Source organism: Oncorhynchus clarkii, chromosome 3 (genome assembly GCF_045791955.1).
Source record: "Oncorhynchus clarkii lewisi isolate Uvic-CL-2024 chromosome 3, UVic_Ocla_1.0, whole genome shotgun sequence".
NCBI classification, from domain to species: domain Eukaryota; kingdom Metazoa; phylum Chordata; class Actinopteri; order Salmoniformes; family Salmonidae; genus Oncorhynchus; species Oncorhynchus clarkii.
Genome location: NC_092149.1, coordinates 7,563,320 through 7,584,112, shown reverse-complemented (window position 1 = coordinate 7,584,112; position 20,793 = coordinate 7,563,320). Strand labels below are relative to the sequence as shown.

The following is a 20,793-nucleotide window of genomic DNA, read 5'->3' as shown; positions in this document are numbered from 1 at the left end:
TTCTGCCTTCGAATTATGTGATAAGTGTATGAACTTATGAATTGAAGTTCTTCTGACAGGTGCACTGTCACACCTCAAAGTCATGTGGTTGGCATCATAGTTCTGCTTCTGTGGGTGTGACAAGCAACTTTCATAACCTTTGAAATGCATCCAAGTGCTAATCTGAAATTGTCCTCAACTAGGATCCTGAAATCTCAAAGGAAAAGAGAGACACATCGTCATTGTAAGTTATTTATTTCATTAATGAATATTCAGCATACACATTTGTACCATTGTTCTAATGGCATGATGCATTCATTCAAATTATATTTGCCATGGCCTGCCAAGTGAATATTAGGGTAATCAACAACCTGTTTGAATATTCCACTTATTTTTTAACCTTTATTTAATTAGGCAAGTCAGTTAAGAACAAATTCTTATTTTCAATGATTGCCTAGGAACAGTGGGTTTATCTGCCTTGTTCAGGGGTAGAACAACAGATTTTTAGCTTGTCAGCTCAGGATTTGATCTAGCAACCTTTTGGTTACAAGTTCAACACTCTAACCACTAGGCTAACTGCCACCCCACCATGTTAAAATATTAGGATGATCAATAACATGTCTTAATATTAGGCTAATCATACCAATGTCCGAATATCATGAGGATCAATACAATGTTTGAATATTAGGATGATCATGTTTGGCCCCACTATGGTTCTTCTTCAGAACTATGGTTGCCCAAAACACTGGCCCCTCAAAGCCAATGGTAATGTCGTACTTCATACATTCATCCCATCACATATCAGTAAAAGTGGAATAAATATAATCCTTATAAGTGGAATAAGACCACTCTTACCAGCAGATAGTCTCCCATCAGACAATGATGTTTTTCATTTTCAGAATAAAACGTATGATTAAATTAGATGCCAACCTAAGAATCTTGTTTCTTGTTATTTTATGTCCAGAATAATATCTGGACCAAGACTTTCATTTGAATGAGCATTTAAATGTTTAATTGTATTAATATTAATAATCTCGACCCAGTGATCAAGTCAGATTAATCAACCTGACATTGATCTGATTTTCCTTACTGATTTTTTCCTCTACTTAATTGCGCATCTCATGAAAATGTCATTACTTTCATGACATGTTAGTGATCGTGCTACTTAAGATAAATGAACTCTCCTAACACCATGTTGTTGAGGAACTACAGTATGATCTGGTTTCGGCACTAAGATATACCTGATGTGTGCGTGTGTGTGCACAACCGTGTGCGTGTGTTTGAATAATGCACAGGTCATGGCGAGAATGCAGAAGATGCTATCTACAATGCATGAGATGCTATCTAGAAAAAACAGGTTTGTCTGAGTATTTGGAGAACTGTATTGTTCAACATGTATGAACTCTGAACACACTGGCTTGTACAACCATTCATTCCAGATAGATTGAATCACATAAACTACTACCTTACTGTTTAATCTAGAAAAAGGGTTCAGGCCAACTATGTTCTCAACAACTGTTGGTCCCACTCTAGACAAAATGTAACTGTTAAGGCTTAATTGAAGCCCATGGACAGTAGATGCTGTGTTCATATTGCATTCAAATGCAACATTTGGAAAAGCATAAGAAGTAAAGACCTTTTTATATCACAATGAATGTTTGCATATCAATTGTTTGTGAATCAGTATAGCTTAAAATATGAACATACTGTAAGACTGTGAGAGTCAATACTAGCCTACACATGTGTAGGGCTAACATAGCACACAGTAAATGAACTTTCTTCACATTAAATGAACCTGCTATGGCATTTGAAGCACCAGGAACCTGCATCCACTAGGTTCCCTGGAGGTAAACAGTCCCACTGATATAATCTATAGGTGTAGGATCTTAATTTGATCACTCTTTTGTTGCTCAGAATGTATGGCCTAAATGTTTAAATCCTTATTTTGCTGTGACAGTATAGGTCAAATTAAGATTCTACATCTGTACAAACTTTTAACTTTTAACCAGGTGAGAGGGCTTAACCCCTTGCCACTGTCACGTCTACTCCCGCTCATGAGACTCACCTGGACTCCATCACCTTCCTGATTACCTTCCCTATATCTGTCACTCCCTTTGGTTCTTTCCCCAGACGTTATTGATTCTGATTTTGTTTCATGTCTACACTAATCGTATTTCATGTTTTGTTACGGTATTTATTAAATTCACTACCTGTACTTGCTTCCCGATTCTTAGCGTACACGTTACAGCCACGTGCAGGAGCAGTCCAGTTTGGACACATACTCATTCAGGTTTATTGACTGCGTGAATAAAGCCTTCATGGTCGAATTGCTGCAAAGAAACCAATACTAAAGAACACCAAATAGAAGAGACTTATCACATTTAAGCTATAACCCAGATGCAGACAGTTTTGAAGAAACAAAAGTTTATTCCTTAAACAGGGGCAGGCAAATGACAGGGCAAGGCAGGCAAGGGTCAATAATACAGAGAGGGTGTAAGGGTTGATGACTAACACGTGAAACGTAAGCATGCAATGCATATATTATTTTCTTCTCATCTCAGAGCTAGTTCACGCCCACATATCTGCTTTTGGTTAGGTTATAATGATGGTAGAACTCTTTCCATGTTCTAAAAAGAATGTATGCATTGCATGCTTATGTTTCACGTGTTAGTCATCAGTTATCTTGCTTCTATCTTTCTTTCTGTATCCTGCTGACCATAGTATGTCCAGCTGTCATAAATGTTTGTATGGTCTTGGTTAATGTACTCTTTCAAAAATAGAGTATAGCCTGGGTGTCATAAGGCCTGGGTGTCATCTTCTCTTAATGTGCATGTCCTTGCTATTTCAGCCTGGCAACTAGACCTATTTAATGCTCAGCTCTCTCCTTAATGGTTCGCTCCAACAGGGTCCAGAACGCAAGACAGTCTCAGGGTCAGGGCAGGCAGTGGTCAAAAACAGGGAAAGACAAAACAGGAGCAAGAAACAGGCAGGAGCAGGGAAACAAATGCTGGTAGGTTCTACGAACGAAACAAACTGGCAACAGACAAACAGAGAACACAGGTATAAATACACAGGGGATAACAGAAAAGATGTGCGAAACATGGAGAAGGGTGGAGACAAACACCAAGACAGGTGAAACAGATCAGGGTGTGACCCAGAAACAGGCAACAAAGGGCTGCGTGACATGGGTTTAACTGTAGATATATGAAAAGTAGGATGTATACGGGAGGGTACGGGGCAACAGAAGACGAACAGCAGAGGGGCTAATGATCTTGGAGGATGGGAGAATGGTCTTGGCTCCTGGGGGTGTACTCCGCGGAAATGGCGAAGAGGTCCGGGGCAAGTCAATAGAGAGACCAGTCAATAGAGAGATTGTGTCGCTGGAGCCAAAATAATCCCAATACCACGGGAACCTGCAGAAACTTAACTAGCAGGAACTGGAGCGTCTCGCTGTGGTTCCCTGACACTCTTAGGTTGATGGGGGTGGTATGGTGGGTAACCCGGCCTATGGAGAACCCATCCAGCGCTCTAACATTCATGGGAATTCTATTTATTTTATCTTTATTTAACCAGTTAAGAACAAAATCTTATTTTCAATAACAGCCTAGGAACAGTGGGTTAACTGCCTGTTCAGGGGCAGAACGACAGAGGTTTGAACTTGCAACCTTCCGGTTACTAGTCCAACGCTCTAACCACTAGGCTACCCTGCCGCCACGGAATGGGGTGATTGAATATGTCCGTAAACACACCAGCCAGCTGGTCTGCGCATGCTTTGAGGATGTGGCTGGGGATACCGTCTGGGAGTGCAGCCTTGCAAGGGTTAACATGTTTTGTAATCCGTGATTGACTGTAGACCCTGCCAGATACCTCTTGTGTCTGAGCAGTTGAATTGTGACTCTACTTTGTCTCCATACTGACACTTAGCTTGTTTGATTGCCTTGCGGAGGGAATAGCTACACTGTTTGTATTCAGTCATGTTTCCGGTCACCTTGCCCTGGTTAAAAGCAGTGGATTGCACTTTCAGTTTCGCGTGAATGCTGCCATCAATCCAGGGTTTCTGGTTTGGGAATGTTATAATCGTTGCTGTGGGTATAACATCGCCGATGCACTTTCTAATGAACTCGCTCACCGAATCAGCGTATTCGTCAATGTTGTTGTTCGACGCAATGTGGAACATATCCCAATCCACGTGATCGAAGCAATCTTGAAGCGTGGAATCAGATTGGTCGGACCAGCGTTGAACAGACCTGAGCGCGGGAGCTTCTTGTTTTAGTTTTTGTCTGTAGGCTGGAAGGAACTAAATTGAGTCGTGTCAGCTTTTCCGAAAGGAGGGCGGGGGAGGGCCTTATATGCGTCGCAGAAGTTAGAATTACAATGATCCAGAGTTTTACCAGCCCTGGTAGCACAATCGATATGCTGATAGAATTTAGGGAGTCTTGTTTTCAGATTAGCATTTTTAAAATCCCCAGCTTCAATGAATGCAGCCTCAGGATATGTGGTTTCCAGTTTACATAGAGACAAACAGAGAACACAGGTATAAATACACAGGGATAATGGGAAAGATGGCTGGAAGAGGGTGGAGACAAACACAAAGACAGATGAAACAGATCAGGGCATGACAAGACTTGCTTGGGCCAAGAAACATGAGCAATGGACATTAGTCTGGTGGAAATCTGTTCTTTGGTCTGATGAGTCCAAATTTGAGATTTTTGGGTCCAACTGCTGTGTCTTTGTGAGACGCAGAGTAGGTGAACGGATGACATCGCATATGTGGTTCCGACTGTGAAGCATGGAGAAGGAGGTGTGATGGTGTGGGGGTGCTTTGCTGGTGACACTGTCTGTGATTTATTTAGTATTCAAGGCACATTTAACCAGCATGGCTGCCACAGCATTCTGCAGCGATACTCCATCCCATCTGGATTGTGCTTAGTGGGACTATCATTTGTTTTTCAACAGGACAATGACCCAACACACCTCCAGGCTGTGTAAGGGCTATTTGACCAAGAAGGAGAGTGATGGAGTGATGCATCAGATGACATGGCCTCCACAATCACCTGACTTCAACCCAATTGAGATGGTTTCGAATGAGTTGGACCGCAGAGTGAAGGAAAAGCAGCCAACAAGTGCTCAGTATATGTAAGACCTCCTTCAAGACTGTTGGAAAAACATTCCAGGTGAACTTGTTTGAGAGAATGCCAAGAGTGTGCAAAACTGCCATCAATGCAAAGGGTGCCTACTTTGAAGAATCTAAAATCTAAAATCTATTTTGATTTGTTTAACACTTTTTTGGTTACTACATGATATGTGTTATTTCATATTTGTGATGTCTTCACTATTATTCTACAATGTAGAAAATAGTCCAAATAAAGAAAAGCCCTTGAAGGAGTAGGTGTGTCCAAACCTTTGACTGGTACTGTACTTCTTTCCATCCTAGCTGGTTTAGACATGTATTCATACATGTTGCTGGTCTGACGTTTGCAGTTAGTGGCAGTTGTGAAGTAAAAAATATATATATAATAATTATAGTATCTTCTAGCCCATAGACTGCTTTCAGGGCAATGAATCGTCTAATGTTGTAATTTGGGTAAAATATATTCATGCAATTCGAACATGCTGCTGCCCCAAAGTTAACAGTTAAAAAATATTTGAAATGCTGAATACGGTCTCTTCTGGCTAATAGATGACTTCCAGTGGTTCTCAACCTTTTTTGGTTACTGTTCCACCAATGTCTTCTCAAGTACCCTCTGTGTGTAGGTCAAGTACCCGTAGCGGTCCCAAGTAGCCCTGGTTGGGAACCACTGATGTAAGTAATGTTGTAATTTGGGTGAACTATCCCTTTAATACAAAGTGATTAACATATTGCTACTTTCCACAGAGACTCTAGCCCCATTCATACCTGGTTCTAACATGCGTCCCTTGTCTTGATCTTGTCCACATTCAGATTGTGGCCACATTTTTAGACAGGTGTAGATGATTAACAGATGCATTATGAACTGATTTTGATCTGATTTTATAAGTGTAAACGGATAAGATTGGGACAAGATCAGGGCAAAGGATGCATGTTAGTGGCAGGTATAAACGGGCCTTATGATGATGTCCATGAACTCATTTTTGAGTAGCAAGGCTCTATATGAGGGGAAAGACGTTTTCACTCAATGTACATTCAGTCAGTCATCTAGTAAATGTTTATTCTGGCACAACAACACTTTAAGAGCACCACTAGAGAGCAGACTTTAGTCAACTTTCTCAACAGCGTCGTATCTAACCAGCATTGTGATGCAAGTTTGTTTAAGGATGACCAGTAGGAGGCATATCTGTCTCACTTCTTTCAAGTCATTGTCAGTAGAGTTGTCCAAAGCATCGACTACTACAGTACCAGTTTCAGGGGTATGATATGTACAATACTGAAATATTTGATCAATCATGTTTTATCAAAAAAAGTTTTAATTTGAGGTTTGAGCACCAAAAGGGCATAACCTTAATCTGTAAGTGAAGTTTTATTTGCATTTTGCCTTTCACAATAATTGTATGTGTTACCCAGAGTTTTAAATAGGTGCTGTATGACCTCCTTTTCCACATAAAAAATGAACATTCATAATCTACTCAGGAGCGCTTAGTCGCATTCCTCCAACACCAGCTACTTTCAGAGACCAAGGTCAACACGACACCACACCGGCTCTGGCCACAATAATAGTGGTTCTGGCCACAATTCATCCACATCAACTTTTCATTGAGTTTGGACATTGGGTTTGGATATTGAGTTTGCATATTGGGTTTGGATATTGAGTTTGCATATTGGGTTTGGATATTGAGTTTAGACAAGATATATGAGTGCAAACTCAACACCACAAACATATGGTGTGCATTTTTTTTTATATAGTTTTATATAAAAAATATTTTTATTTCATCTTTATTTAACCAGGTATGCAAGTTGAGAACAAGTTCTCATTTACAATTGCGACCTGGCCAAGATAAAGCAAAGCAGTTCGACACATACAACAACACAGAGTTACACATGGAGTAAAACAAACATACAGTCAATAATACAGTAGAAACAAGTCTATATACGATGTGAGCAAATGAGGTGAGATAAGGGAGGTAAAGGCAAAAAAAAGGCCATGGTGGCAAAGTAAATACAATATAGCAAGTAAAACACTGGAATGGTAGATTTGCAGTGGAAGAATGTGCAAGTAGAAATAACAATAATGTGGTGCAAAGGAGCAAAATAAATAAATAAATAAAATAAAATAAATTCAGTAGGGAAAGAGGTAGTTGTTTGGGCTAAATTAAAGGTGGGGTATGTACAGGTGCAGTAATCTGTGAGCCGCTCTGACAGCTGATGCTTAAAGATAGTGAGGGAGATAAGTATCTCCAGTTTCAGAGATTTTTGCAGTTCGTTCCAGTCATTGGCAGCAGAGAACTGGAAGGAGAGGCGGCCAAAGAAATAATTGGTTTTGGGGGTGACCAGAGAGATACAGTGCCTTGCGAAAGTATTCGGCCCCCTTGAACTTTGCGACCTTTTGACACATTTCAGGCTTCAAACATAAAGATATAAAACTGTATTTTTTTGTGAAGAATCAACAACAAGTGGGACACAATCATGAAATGGAACAACATTTATTGGATATTTCAAACTTTTTTAACAAATCAAAAACTGAAAAATTGGGCGTGCAAAATTATTCAGCCCCTTTACTTTCAGTGCAGCAAACTCTCTCCAGAAGTTCAGTGAGGATCTCTGAATGATCCAATGTTGACCTAAATGACTAATGATGATAAATACAATCCACCTGTGTGTAATCAAGTCTCCGTATAAATGCACCAGCACTGTGATAGTCTCAGAGGTCCGTTAAAAGTGCAGAGAGCATCATGAAGAACAAGGAACACACCAGGCAGGTCCGAGATACTGAAGTTTAAAGCCGGATTTGGATACAAAAAGATTTCCCAAGCTTTAAACATCCCAAGGAGCACTGTGCAAGCGATAATATTGAAATGGAAGGAGTATCAGACCACTGCAAATCTACCAAGACCTGGCCGTCCCTCTAAACTTTCAGCTCATACAAGGAGAAGACTGATCAGAGATGCAGCCAAGAGGCCCATGATCAGTCTGGATGAACTGCAGAGATCTACAGCTGAGGTGGGAGACTCTGTCCATAGGACAACAATCAGTTGTATATTGCACAAATCTGGCCTTTATGGAAGAGTGGCAAGAAGGAAGCCATTTCTTAAAGATATCCATAAAAAGTGTTGTTTAAAGTTTGCCACAAGCCACCTGGGAGACACACCAAACATGTGGAAGAAGGTGCTCTGGTCAGATGAAACCAAAATTGAACTTTTTGGCAACAATGCAAAACGTTATGTTTGGCGTAAAAGCAACACAGCTGAACACACCATCCCCACTGTCAAACATGGTGGTGGCAGCATCATGGTTTGGGCCTGCTTTTCTTCAGCAGGGACAGGGAAGATGGTTCAAATTGATGGGAAGATGGATGTAGCCAAATACAGGACCATTCTGGAAGAAAACCTGATGGAGTCTGCAAAAGACCTGAGACTGGGACGGAGATTTGTCTTCCAACAAGACAATGATCCAAAACATAAAGCAAAATCTACAATGGAATGGTTCAAAAATAAACATATCCAGGTGTTAGAATGGCCAAGTCAAAGTCCAGACCTGAATCCAATCGAGAATCTGTGGAAAGAACTGAAAACTGCTGTTCACAAATGCTCTCCATCCAACCTCACTGAGCTCGAGCTGTTTTGCAAGGAGGAATGGGAAAAAATGTCAGTCTCTCGATGTGCAAAACTGATAGAGACATACCCTAAGCGACTTACAGCTTTAATCGCAGCAAAAGGTGGCGCTACAAAGTATTAACTTAAGGGGGCTGAATAATTTTGCACGCCCAATTTTTCAGTTTTTGATTTGTTAAAAAAGTTTGAAATATCCAATAAATGTCGTTCCACTTCATGATTGTGTCCCACTTGTTGTTGATTCTTCACAAAAAAATACAGTTTTATATCTTTATGTTTGAAGCCTGAAATGTGGCAAAAGGTCGCAAAGTTCAAGGGGGCCGAATACTTTCGCAAGGCACTGTATACCTGCTGGAGCGCGTGCTACAGGTGGGTGATGCTATGGTGACCAGCGAGCTGAGATAAGGGAGGGCTTTACCTAGCAGGGTCTTGTAGATGATATGGAGCCAGTGGGTTTGGCGACGAGTATGAAGCGAGGGCCAGCCAACGAGAGCGTACAGGTTGCAATGGTGGGTAGTATATGGGGGCTTTGGTGACAAAACAGATGGCACTGTGATAGATTGCATCCAATTTGTTGAGTACGGTATTGGAGGCTATTTTGTAAATGACATCGCCAAAGTTGAGGATTGGTAGGATGGTCAGTTTTACAAGGGTATGTTTGGCAGCATGAGTAAAGGATGATTTGTTGCGAAATAGGAAGCCAATTCTAGATTTAACTTTGGATTGGAGATGTTGGATGTGGGTCTGGAAAGAGAGTTTACAATCTAACCAGACACCTAGGTATTTGTAGTTGTCCACGTATTCTAAGTCAGAGCCGTCCAGAGTAGTGATGTTGGACAGGCGGGCAGGTGCAGGCAGCGATCGGTTGAAGAGCATGCATTTAGTTTTACTTGTATTTAAGAGCAATTGGAGGCCACGGAAGGAGAATTGTATGGCATTGGCTGGAAGAAACACCCACGTTTATACTAAGAGAGAGGATCACAATGTTATTCACATACAGTACCAGCCAAAAGTTTGGACACACCAACTCATTCAAGGGTTTTTCTTTATTTTTACTATTTTCTACAATGTGTAATCTCAAATCTCAAATATATTTGGATTTGTTTAACACTTTTTGGGTTACTACATGATTACAAGCATTTCGCTACACTCGCATTAACATCTGCTAACCATGTGTATGTGACAAATAAAAAATTTGATTTGACATATGTGTTATTTCATACTTTTGATGTCTTCACTATTGATCTACAATGTAGAAAATAGTAAAAAATTAAGAAAAACCCTTGAGTGAGTAGGTATGTCCAAACACATACACTAAATGCACTAATTGAGTAACACAATATATAACTTCTAATCAAAACTCTTTGTTTAAAGCAATTAGTAAATAGCTTATACGTGTGTTATTATGACCCATTATTTATAATAGCTTAAATGATTATGCATGATGAACCAATTTTGTAATTGAACTGTCTGCCCTTCACATAATTGCATCCGCGGGAGAAAAAAAAAGTATCTCTACCTTAATGACAGAACACTGAACCGACCTAGTTTCTGCTACAGTTTCAGGTGTTGCAATACTCTTTGCGTAAATACAGGATTGCATTACGGATATTGTAGTTGTATAATAAAGTTAAACCAGCTCATTTGAAGAGTAGCCTCATTGTTTTGAACTACTAGTCCCGGAATGCTTGTAGTTTCAAAGCAAACAGAAGCCGAGAGTTGTGGCGTGAAGGTGTAAAGATATTATTTGGTTAGTGTCTAAATAAGGCTATGGCGGAAACCTTATTACCATGGATCAAAAGTGAGATTCCCCGACATCTCTGATACACAGTTTGGCTAGACATGGTAAGTAAGTATTGTTACAATATTTCTGCTCTTTCTACCGACGCTGGAAATTGTAGGCAAGTGTGCAAATCTAGTAGCTGAACGGAATCATAACATTTGTATGAACATAGTACAGGTAGGTCTATCTTGTGTTTGAAAGTTTGACAGCGACGCTATATATTTATTTATTATTATATATATATTTCATCTTACAGAACTACATAGCCACTGGTTTACCGTAGTTGAAGCGCACAAGCGAGCGTTTGTAATACACCTGTTGACTCTGCGGAAACAGTATCTTTGTAAATCTGGCATAGACAGAGGAGCAGCATTTCTACATGTGAAAAAACAACTATTACAATAGTCATACTGTATGTATGTAGCCAAATTTTGATGATGGTTTATTCACACCTAGCTCTGTCTCTATATATTTTCTCAACGATAAGGTAGGCTATCCAACAGGTGCGCCTGAACAAGGCTTCTGTATTTCGAGATAACGCGAAGGTGAAATTCGACAGGAGGGTTGGCTACCCACCCACCCACACATTCAAGAATCGGCTTTGCGGAATAACTGATTGTTGAATCCCAGACAAGAGCAACCTGTTTGTGTGCACTCGTGTACAACCCAAATTAATTATTACTGACTCACTGCGACAGCAACATAGGGTATACATGAATCATAAGAAGTATCCCTTTACGCAAACAAATTACAGCCTGAATGAATTCATGCTTTATGCTCTGTAAAATAGGTTACCTCAAACTAATCCCACAGGTAGCCCCAGGTAAAGAATCTCAGGTGTGAACCAGTGTGGAGGAAAATGACTAACAATGGCATAGGGCTGGGCAATCGGGCCCAAAAATATGAATTTGAGATATCGGCCAGCCCTACTACAAAACAACTTTTGGTAAACGAAAGAAACTGTAGGCCATATTAGATATGTTGTTTCTCTGTGTTTTCATAGGCTTTTTTTTTAGATTCCGCTGTAGGCTACTTTATCCGTATTCTTAAACTATCATGTTTGTAGCCACGTTTTATAGAATAAACAGCCAGGGTAGAAAACATAACATTGGCCAATATATTTTAGCGACCTTAACTCGACACCTAGAGACCTTGTCAAGTGGTTCGGACCTCTTGGCATAACGGTTAATGTCTTGGCTTCACAGCCGCTGGACCCGAATTCGAGCCACGGCAACCCTCCGAATTCTGAAAAATATTATATAGGTTATACTGTGTACTCTATATTATTATGCCAACTGATTGCAATTTGAGGTGTAGTAATTGTGTGTGTAACTTATGAATCTTATTGTTTACAGATGTAAAGATGGCAGCTGTCAGAGCAAAGTCATTTCGTCGCCAAGGAAGTCTCATTAGGAGCAAATCTGAGGGGACGTTGATTGATCTAGACGACACTGGAACGCTGAACATCAACAATTTAAATGGTAGCCTACTCTAACGTTTATGAAATATATTGTCTTTGAACTAGATGTCATTAATAGGTTTCCAAAAATCGGGTAACTTTCCCAGGTTTTCCAGAGATTCCAGTTGGAAGATTCACGGAATCAGAAGAGAATAAGCAGGAAATCCAGAAACAGGATTTTTGGAAAGCCTGGTAGTCTTGGGAAAGTTACTAGATGTTTGCAACCCTGGTTATGAAACAGTTTCAAATAGAGGATTGCATTATGTGTTTTGTACAGTAGCTCCTTTGAGTGGTACCTTCGTTTAAAATAATGCCTCTTTAAAGAGCAACAACCAGTATTGAAGCCCATTCTGTGTGATTTTACCATGCTCTCATATGTATGTTTTATATTAGTAAGTAAGGCTTTGATTTGACACAGATATTTTGTATTTTCACAGGGAGTAGTTACATAATAAATCAAGTGACAAAACATTCAGAGTGGCCTGTGTTGCAGCCGGAGGTCAAACATGGAAGTCAAACCACAAATCCATTCTGGAACAAACTGTCTATATCCAATCCGTTTTTGGATGACATTTTACACACAAACAATGACAAAACACTAAGCAACGCTGATCTCTCAGTACAGAAAGATGAACCTTCGACTCTGTTTGACACTGAGAACTTTGACGCCAGTAGCACATCTTCGGACGAAACAAACTTCGCCCATTTTGCGGATACGAAGCAAAAGAGCATAAGACAATCAGGGAGATGGAGGAGTGCCTCGGATATTCTCGACGACCAGGAGAGAAAGGAACCGAAAAGGGAAAATGGCCTCAAATTGTCAGCAGGCCCATTTCTGAATGCAGATTTTGAGTGGTTGAAAAATGACCGGGAGGCGTACAAAATGGCCTGGTTGAGTCACAGGCAACTAACGAGATCATGTCTTGACCTAGGCCTGATGAGTCAGAGTCCTGGATGGGCCCAGACCCAAGCCACCGACTCTCAGATAGTCTGCAAGATAGATCACAGCGGAGGGTCACTACAGTTACCAGACTCTGATATTACCGTCCATATCCCAGAGGGCCATGTTCCTGCTGGGGAGGTTCAGGAGGTTGCACTGAAAGCCATCCTGGAGCCCCCTCACGGGCTGAACAACAACTACATGACAACCGTGAGTCCGCTCCTGGAGGTGAGTCTCAGCAACACGAGTGGAAAGGAATCCATCACGCTGGAAATGAAAATGGTCGCGGAGGTCAAGAAGGATCCGATAAGTCAGGTCATGACCACATTTGTGGGACTAGTGTCCAACAAGAGAGAGGGACCTTATCAGAAAGTCAAGGACTGTTACATTTACAAGAACATCATGCAGATGAGTCTTCAAGACTTAAAGTCTAATTTCTATGTTATTGTAGCCGCAGAGGCCTCGGTTATCCAGCCCCCTGCTACATCCGTTTGGGATTACCTGGATCGTCAAGTCACCGTCGCCGTTTATGGCCCAAAGTATATCCATCCATCTTTCAAAGTGGTCGTGGTCGTCTCTTGCCACGATAACGTTCCACCGAGGCTTCCGTTCTCAGATATCCACAGGGGCAGCAGAAACTTGCCCCCTCTGGTGCTACAGCTCTGGGAGAAGCACCAGTTTAGCCCAGAGAGACTGAATGACCTACACATTGCGACTTCCGTCTTAGCGTCAAAGTTCGAAGTCAAAGCCCAGGATAAAAGGAAAGAGGTGAAACAAGGGCTACTCAAACTGGGTAAAGTCATTCACCTGCCTCTTGAGCTGGCCAAGATGGGCAATGGGGAGATGGATTCCTTTAAACTATGCCTCCAGGTGAGGGATTCAAACAGCGTCACAGTAGCAGAGTTCCAGGTGTCTTCCCCTGCAGCGGCACCTATTCGCTCTGAAAAGCGAGATCCCGTGCGAAACAAAATGTGTCAATCGCTATCTATACCGGAGGAATCCGTCCCAGAGTTCCCCAAATTCTGGACCAGACCTGTGAAGGTGCAGTGTTACGGGGTGGCGCTGAAGTCAGTGCTCCGGCAACCGCGAGTGGAGTACCTCCTGGAGTACTTCAAGGGTGACACCGTGGCTCTCCTCTCCAGAGAGACCGTGAGGTCGGTGGGCCAGTCCAAAGTCAAGGAGTGGTACATCGGCTTCCTCCGAGGCAGGACCGGCCTGGTCCATTGCAAGAACGTCAAGCTCATCACCCGAGACCAAGTGATCGACTTCAACGGCACTGACTTCACCACCGAGACCCTCTTGGACAACATGGCACTGCCGTTCAAGAAGCTCACCTACATCTACTCAGACATCCAGACACTGGTGACTGAACACATCCCCAGCTGGAGGGGCTTCGCTGATGCCCTGGGCTACTCGAGCTTGTTGCTGGACACAATCACACGGAGACATGCTGAAACAGAAGCCGAGAAGGTGGCCTGCGTGCTGGAGAAACTGAAGGAGGACTGCCACACTGAGAACAGCAAGAAGAAGTTCCAGCACAAGCTCATGATCGTAAGTGTAGAAAGGACGGGACATGTTTGATAGTATTCCGGTTTAGAGAAGAATCTTCAAACCAGCTTGACCTTTGTTTTGAATAACTTTTTCTCTTTTCCAATTGCGCTTCATTTGTTGCATTTCAAGTAAGTGTTTTATATGTTGCTTTTTCCATCCTAGGGTCTGTTGAAGATGGACTCTCAGGCTCTAGTGGCTCATCTGATCCAGAACACGGTCATCCTGTCCACAGCGGTGGAGCTGGGTATCAGGTGGAGGGAGCTCGCTGAGAGGCTGGGGAAACTCTCCAGTGCTCAGATCGCTGCTTACGAGGCACCACACCGGGGGAAGAGTGGAGAAGTTAGCGTCGTGGTTAGTTCATTTGACTTTTATTTGTTCTATTTAGGAAAATGTGTTGTTCTTAGGAGATCACCCCTTCATGATCTCATTGGATCAACAGACAACGATTAGGGAGGCTGTACCAATACTTTTTTTGTATAGTCCATTATAGATGTGCTGTAGATTTATTTCAACTGCTTTCATTGTACCATTTACACCCTGCGTATCCTGTGCATATGACGAATAAACTCTGATTTGATAGTTAGTTGATAGTTCGAGAATCTATCAACTGAACTTGTGGATCCTCCTCTCTCTATTGTAGTCTATGTGGAAACCTGCCTATGACTTCCTGTACTCATGGAGCCAGTTGTACGGGGAGGGCTACCAGGACATGATCCAGGACCTCCACCTGGCCCTAGACAAGATGAAGAGCCCAATCACCAGACAGTGGAGGCAGCTGACCGGGGCGCTAATCGCAGTCAACTGTCTGGAGATCCTCAGGGTCTCAGCCTTCACCAAACCATAGAACCATAGAACCCCACTGAGGAGAAGAATGAGCATGCTGGAGAGCTCAAATGGGTAACAACTGTAGAACTGAGGCCACAGAGGCCTTTTGATCAAGCTTACTGCAGTTCCCACTGTCTTTGAATATGGAGGTCCTTGTTACGATGCAGAGGGGGAGGCGAAGATGAAGTCTGTTTGTTCTTGTTCTTGTGTCATGTCGTCTTTGCCCACTTTGTCAGAGTTTCTTCTTAGAGTTCAGTTCATGTCGTAAACATAATTATAGCTATATTTAATTATTCATTGTGGCTAGATACTTAAACTATATTGCTAGATTTGGTTCATACAAAGCCAGAACCAGTGTACGAACATATATCTCAGCCATATTAACCATATGTATCTTTACATGAGTTTTATAAAGTTTTCGTTTTGATAATTTGTCTAACAGATATCTGCTTTCTTTGACATCATTTCTTAAGACCAAACAGCAGAAACTATATTGAGGTCTGTTACTTTGGGTTTTTCTGTTAGACACTATGTGATAGCGCTTGTTATTGATTTGACATTAATAGTGAGGCAACATACAGTAGAGTTACTTCCAGTTCCAGTTGTCACACGGTTTCATACCTTTTATATTTTATGTTACAATGTTACATGAAATCCCCCTGGTTTTTCATTACATTTGACATTTATTTACGTTTATTTTAGCTGTATTTACGCTAATTTTAGTTAAGGTTGGAAGGGATTACATTTGTTTTTTCTGCCAAATCCAATCCTCAGTATTCAGATTGCTATTTTTTTAACTCTGTGTCTTAAGCCCATACACTGAAACCTTTTTCAGTGCATTTAGTTTTGTCTACTTGAAAATAGCATATTATGTTAAAATATATTTGAAATATGTAATATAATGTAAAACAACCTTGTTGTGATTTTTCTGAAATATAATATTTCACAATGATGATATATGTATGAATTAATATCACTTACATTTAGACAGATAAGTAATATATAACTGAAATGGTGACCTGGTGTGTATGAATTAATATCACTTACATTTAGACAGATAAGTAATATATAACTGAAATGGTGACCTGGTGTGTATGAATTAATATCACTTACATTTAGACAGATAAGTAATATATAACTGAAATGGTGACCTGGTGTGTATGAATTAATATCACTTACATTTTGACAGATAAGTAATATATACTGAAATGGTGACCTGGTGTGTATGAATTAATATCACTTACATTTTGACAGATAAGTAATATATAACTGAAATGGTGACCTGGTGTGTATGAATTAATATCACTTACATTTTGACAGATAAGTAATATATAACTGAAATGGTGACCTGGTGTGTATGAAGTATGAATTAATATCACTTACATTTTGACAGATAAGTAATATATGACTATTTTCAATGATTTGTCAACTAAAGTAGTCAATTGAGAAGAAGATCAATTATTTATGTTGTGAATCACATGTCTTGTAAGAGTAGCAGGGATAGTGAGCAGTAAGGGTCTGTGTCTTGCATTGTGGGTAGTGTAATAATGTGACAAGATACTACGAGTAGTGTCATGCGGTTCACTTTGGTCTCTAACATGTCACATCCGTTCAGTTAAAGATAAATGAGAATATTTGGGTTCCGTTAGGGACGTGCATTGACCCTAATACTGAAGTCTGTTCATGATTGAAACGACTTGATTTACCATGGCAATAACACTTTAATTACATAGGCCTAGATCACATTCTCTGTACAGACAGATTGTATCCACAGAGGAAACCCTTCAGTTAAAAGACCTGAAGCTTAAATTCATCTGAAACTCCCTAACTCCCCAATTTATAAGCAATGAACTCCCCTATATGAAATTTATAAGCAATGAATCCTGTCCTTGAACCCTATATATGATTGAATCCTGTCCTTGAACCCTATATATGATTGAATCCTGTCCTTGAACCCTATATATGATTGAATCCTGTCCTTGAACCTTATATATGACTGAATCTTGTCCTATAATTTCCTGGCTGTGTGTTTTCTGTTGACTTACTCTTGTTGACCTTTTTAGTTTGACTTTCTCTCCTCTGTTTATTTAAGCTGGTTTCAACTGGGAGTTGCATTGTATGGTCTTTAGTCTTTATCTGTTGGCGTTGGCAACGGGGAAGCTCAGGATGTCTATCCTGTTTCTGTTCTGTATTACAGGTGAATGTTATGACTGCATACATTCTGGCTTAAAATAGAAGAACAGTATATCATAAAAGTGAGTACACCCCTCACATTTTTGTAAATATGAGGATATCTTTTCATGTGACAACACTGAAGAAATGACACTTTGCTACAATGTAAAGTAGTGAGTGTACAGCTTGTATAACCGTGTAAATTTGCTGTCCTCTCAAAATAACTCAACACACAGCCATTAATGTCTAAACCGCTGGCAACAAAAGGGAGTACACCCCTAAGTGAAAATTTTGTGTGGCCACCATCATTTTCCAGCACTGTCTTAACCCTCTTGGGCATGGAGTTCACCAGAGCTTCACAGATTGCCACTGGAGTCCTCTTCCACTCCTCCACGACGACATCACGGAGCTGGTCGATGTTAGAGACCTTGCACTCCTCCAACTTCCGTTTGAGGATGTCCCGCAGATGCTCAATAGGGTTTAGGTCTGGAGACATGCTTGGCCAGTCCATCACCTTTACCTTCAGCTTCTTTAGCAAGGCAGTGGTCGTCTTGGAGGTGTGTTTGGGGTCGTTATCATGTTGAAATACTGCCCTGCGGCCCAGTCTCCGAAGGGAGGGGATCATGCTGTGCTTCAGTATGTCACAGTACATGTTGGCATTCATGGTTCCCTCAATGAACTGTAGTCCCAGACCATGACACTCCCACCACCATGCTTGACTGTAAGCAAGACACACTTGTCTTTGTACTCCTCACCTGGTTGCCGCCACACACGCTTGACACCATCTGAACCAAATAAGTTTATCTTGGTCTCATCAGACCACAGGACATGGTTCCAGTAATCCATGTCCTTAGTCTGCTTGTCTTCAGCAAACTGTTTGCGGGCTTTCTTGTGCATCATCTTTAGAATAGGCTTCCTTCTGGGACGACGGCCATGCAGACCAATTTGATGCAGTGTACGGCGTATGGTCTGAGCACTGACAGGCAGACCCCCCCCACTCCTTCAACCTCTGCAGCAATGCTGGCAGCACTCATACGTCTATTTCCCAAAGACAACCACTGGATATGACGCTGAGCACGTGCACTCAGCTTCTTTGGTCGACCATGGTGAGGCCTGTTCTGAGTGGAACCTGTCCAGTTAAACCGCTGTATGGTCTTGGCCACCGTGCTGCAGCTCAGTTTCAGGGTCTTGGCAATCGTCTTATAGCCCAGGCCATCTTTATATAGAGCAACAATTCTTTTTTTCAGATCCTCAGAGAGTTCTTTGCCATGAGGTGCCATGTTGAACTTCCAGTGACCAGTCAGTATGAGGGAGTGTGAGAGTGATGACACCAAATTTAACACACCTGCTCCCCATTCACACCTGAGACCTTGTAACACTAATGAGTCACATGACACCGGGGAGGGAAAATGGCTAATTGGGCCCAATTTGGACATTTTCACTTAGGGGTGTACTCCCTTTTGTTGCCAGTGGTTTAGACATTAATGGCTGTGTGTTGAGTTATTTTGAGGGGACAGCAAATTTACACTGTTATACAAGCTGTACACTCACTACTTTACATTGTTGCAAAGTGTCATTTCTTCAGTGTTGTCACATGAAAAGATATACTCAAATATTTACAAAAATGTGAGGGGTGTACTCACTTTTGTGATATACTGTATAATATACTGTATGTACCTCCTTCCTAATACATTTACAGTCCTAAAGCAAGAAGATGTTCTGTATAGTTTTAAACAATGTCTGTTACATTATGACTAGTGAAATATCTTGTCATTGAAGTGATTTCTAGTTCATCTGTTGTTGACACCAGAGAGACAATAGTCTTATTCAATATCCTGGTAATATTCCATCCAGATAGTGGACCAGTGACATGTTACTGGACCAGCATCAAGTGTAGATTAATTATGGAGCTGTGACACTTCATTTATACATGGGAAGACGACATCTCACTGGGCAAAACATCAAGTGATTGATGGATAAAACTCTGGGATTAATTGGCCGATCTAATTTCTCCCGCACTGAAATGGAAGTCCGGGCCGATCCCAGATTAGGCTGACCAAGTCAAAACTTTGCCATGCGAGGGCGGAGGCACAAAGAGTGCTGTAAAACACCAGAGTGGAGAATACACTGAAGTCAATTGCCCGCACTGACTGAAACTTTAGATTGATTTATAAAAGGGATTCTGTGACTCTGACCAACGCTTGAATGTGCACTTTAAAAGGGGCAATAGCTGAGATCCTATATTACATTTTAAGCACTATGGGACGGTTTCCCAGACACAGTTTAGGTCCAGTAATGGACTAACAATACATCTCAACAGAGAATCTACATTGAAAGTCTTTTTTTGTCCAGGACTATATAGGCTTAATCGCTGTCTGGGAAAAAGGCCCTACATGGTGGTAAATGTACAGTAACAGTCAACACCAACTCCTCATTCTGCACTGAGGAAACAAGAAATTGTTACTATGTATTTTCATATACACGTAAAAAGAGGGATGGATATCACTCCTCCAGCTTGCAGGGGCAGTATTCTTTCCTTCTCTGTCAGACTGGTCAGCAGCATGAGAGACAGAGTTCATGTGTCATGTGTTGCTGCCATGCTGTGTTGTTGTCTTAGGTCTCTATTTATGTAGTGTTTTGGTGTCTTTATGTAGTGTTGTGGTGTTAGGTCTCTCTTTATGTGAATCTACATTGTGTTGTGGACTATATGCTTAATCGCTCTCTCTTTATGTAGTGTTGTGGTGTCTTAGGTCATGGTGGTAAATGTACAGTAACTTCCTATTCTGCACTATTGTTACTATGTTGTGGTGTCGTAGGGGCAGTCTCTCTTCAGCAGCATGAGAGACAGAGTTCATGTGTCATGTGTTGCTGCCATGCTGTGTTGTTGTCTTAGGTCTCTATTTATGTAGTGTTTTGGTGTCTTTAGGTCTCTCTTTATGTGGTGTTGTGGTGTCTTAGCTCTCTCTTTATGTAGTGTTGTGGTGTCTTAGGTCTATCTTTATGTAGTGTTGTGGTGTCGTAGGTCTCTCTTTATGTAATGTTGTGGTGTCTTAGGTCTCTTTATGTGGTGTTGTGGTGTCTTAGCTCTCTCTTTATCAAGTGTTGTGGTGTCTTAGCTCTCTCTTTATGTGGTGTTGTGGTGTCTTAGCTCTCTCTTTATGTAGTGTTGTGGTGTCTTAGGTCTCTCTTTATGTAATGTTGTGGTGTCTTAGGTCTCTCTTTATGTAGTGTTGTGGTGTCTTAGGTCTCTCTTTATGTAATGTTGTGGTGTCTTAGGTCTCTCTTTATGTAATGTTGTGGTGTCTTAGGTCTCTCTTTATGTAATGTTGTGGTGTCTTA

At 41.2% G+C, this 20,793-nt stretch overlaps 1 protein-coding gene across 2 annotated transcripts; it reads left to right on the top strand.

Moving 5' to 3' along the window:
* Positions 1 to 10,427: 10,427 nt before the first annotated feature.
* LOC139387241 (metastasis-associated in colon cancer protein 1-like) lies at positions 10,428 to 15,725 on the top strand. Of its 2 annotated transcripts, none has more exons than XM_071133358.1 (5): positions 10,428 to 10,569; positions 11,863 to 11,988; positions 12,404 to 14,457; positions 14,620 to 14,808; positions 15,098 to 15,725. In XM_071133358.1, the coding sequence occupies exons 2-5, from the start codon at positions 11,871 to 11,873 to the stop codon at positions 15,299 to 15,301; spliced, it is 2,565 nt and encodes an 854-aa protein (XP_070989459.1). In that variant the 5' UTR covers positions 10,428 to 10,569; positions 11,863 to 11,870; the 3' UTR covers positions 15,302 to 15,725. The 2 variants fall into 2 exon arrangements, with proteins under 2 accessions (XP_070989459.1, XP_070989451.1); XM_071133350.1 differs by having other exon boundaries at positions 10,510 to 10,573; positions 15,098 to 15,712.
* The last annotated feature ends 5,068 nt before the right edge of the window (positions 15,726 to 20,793 follow it).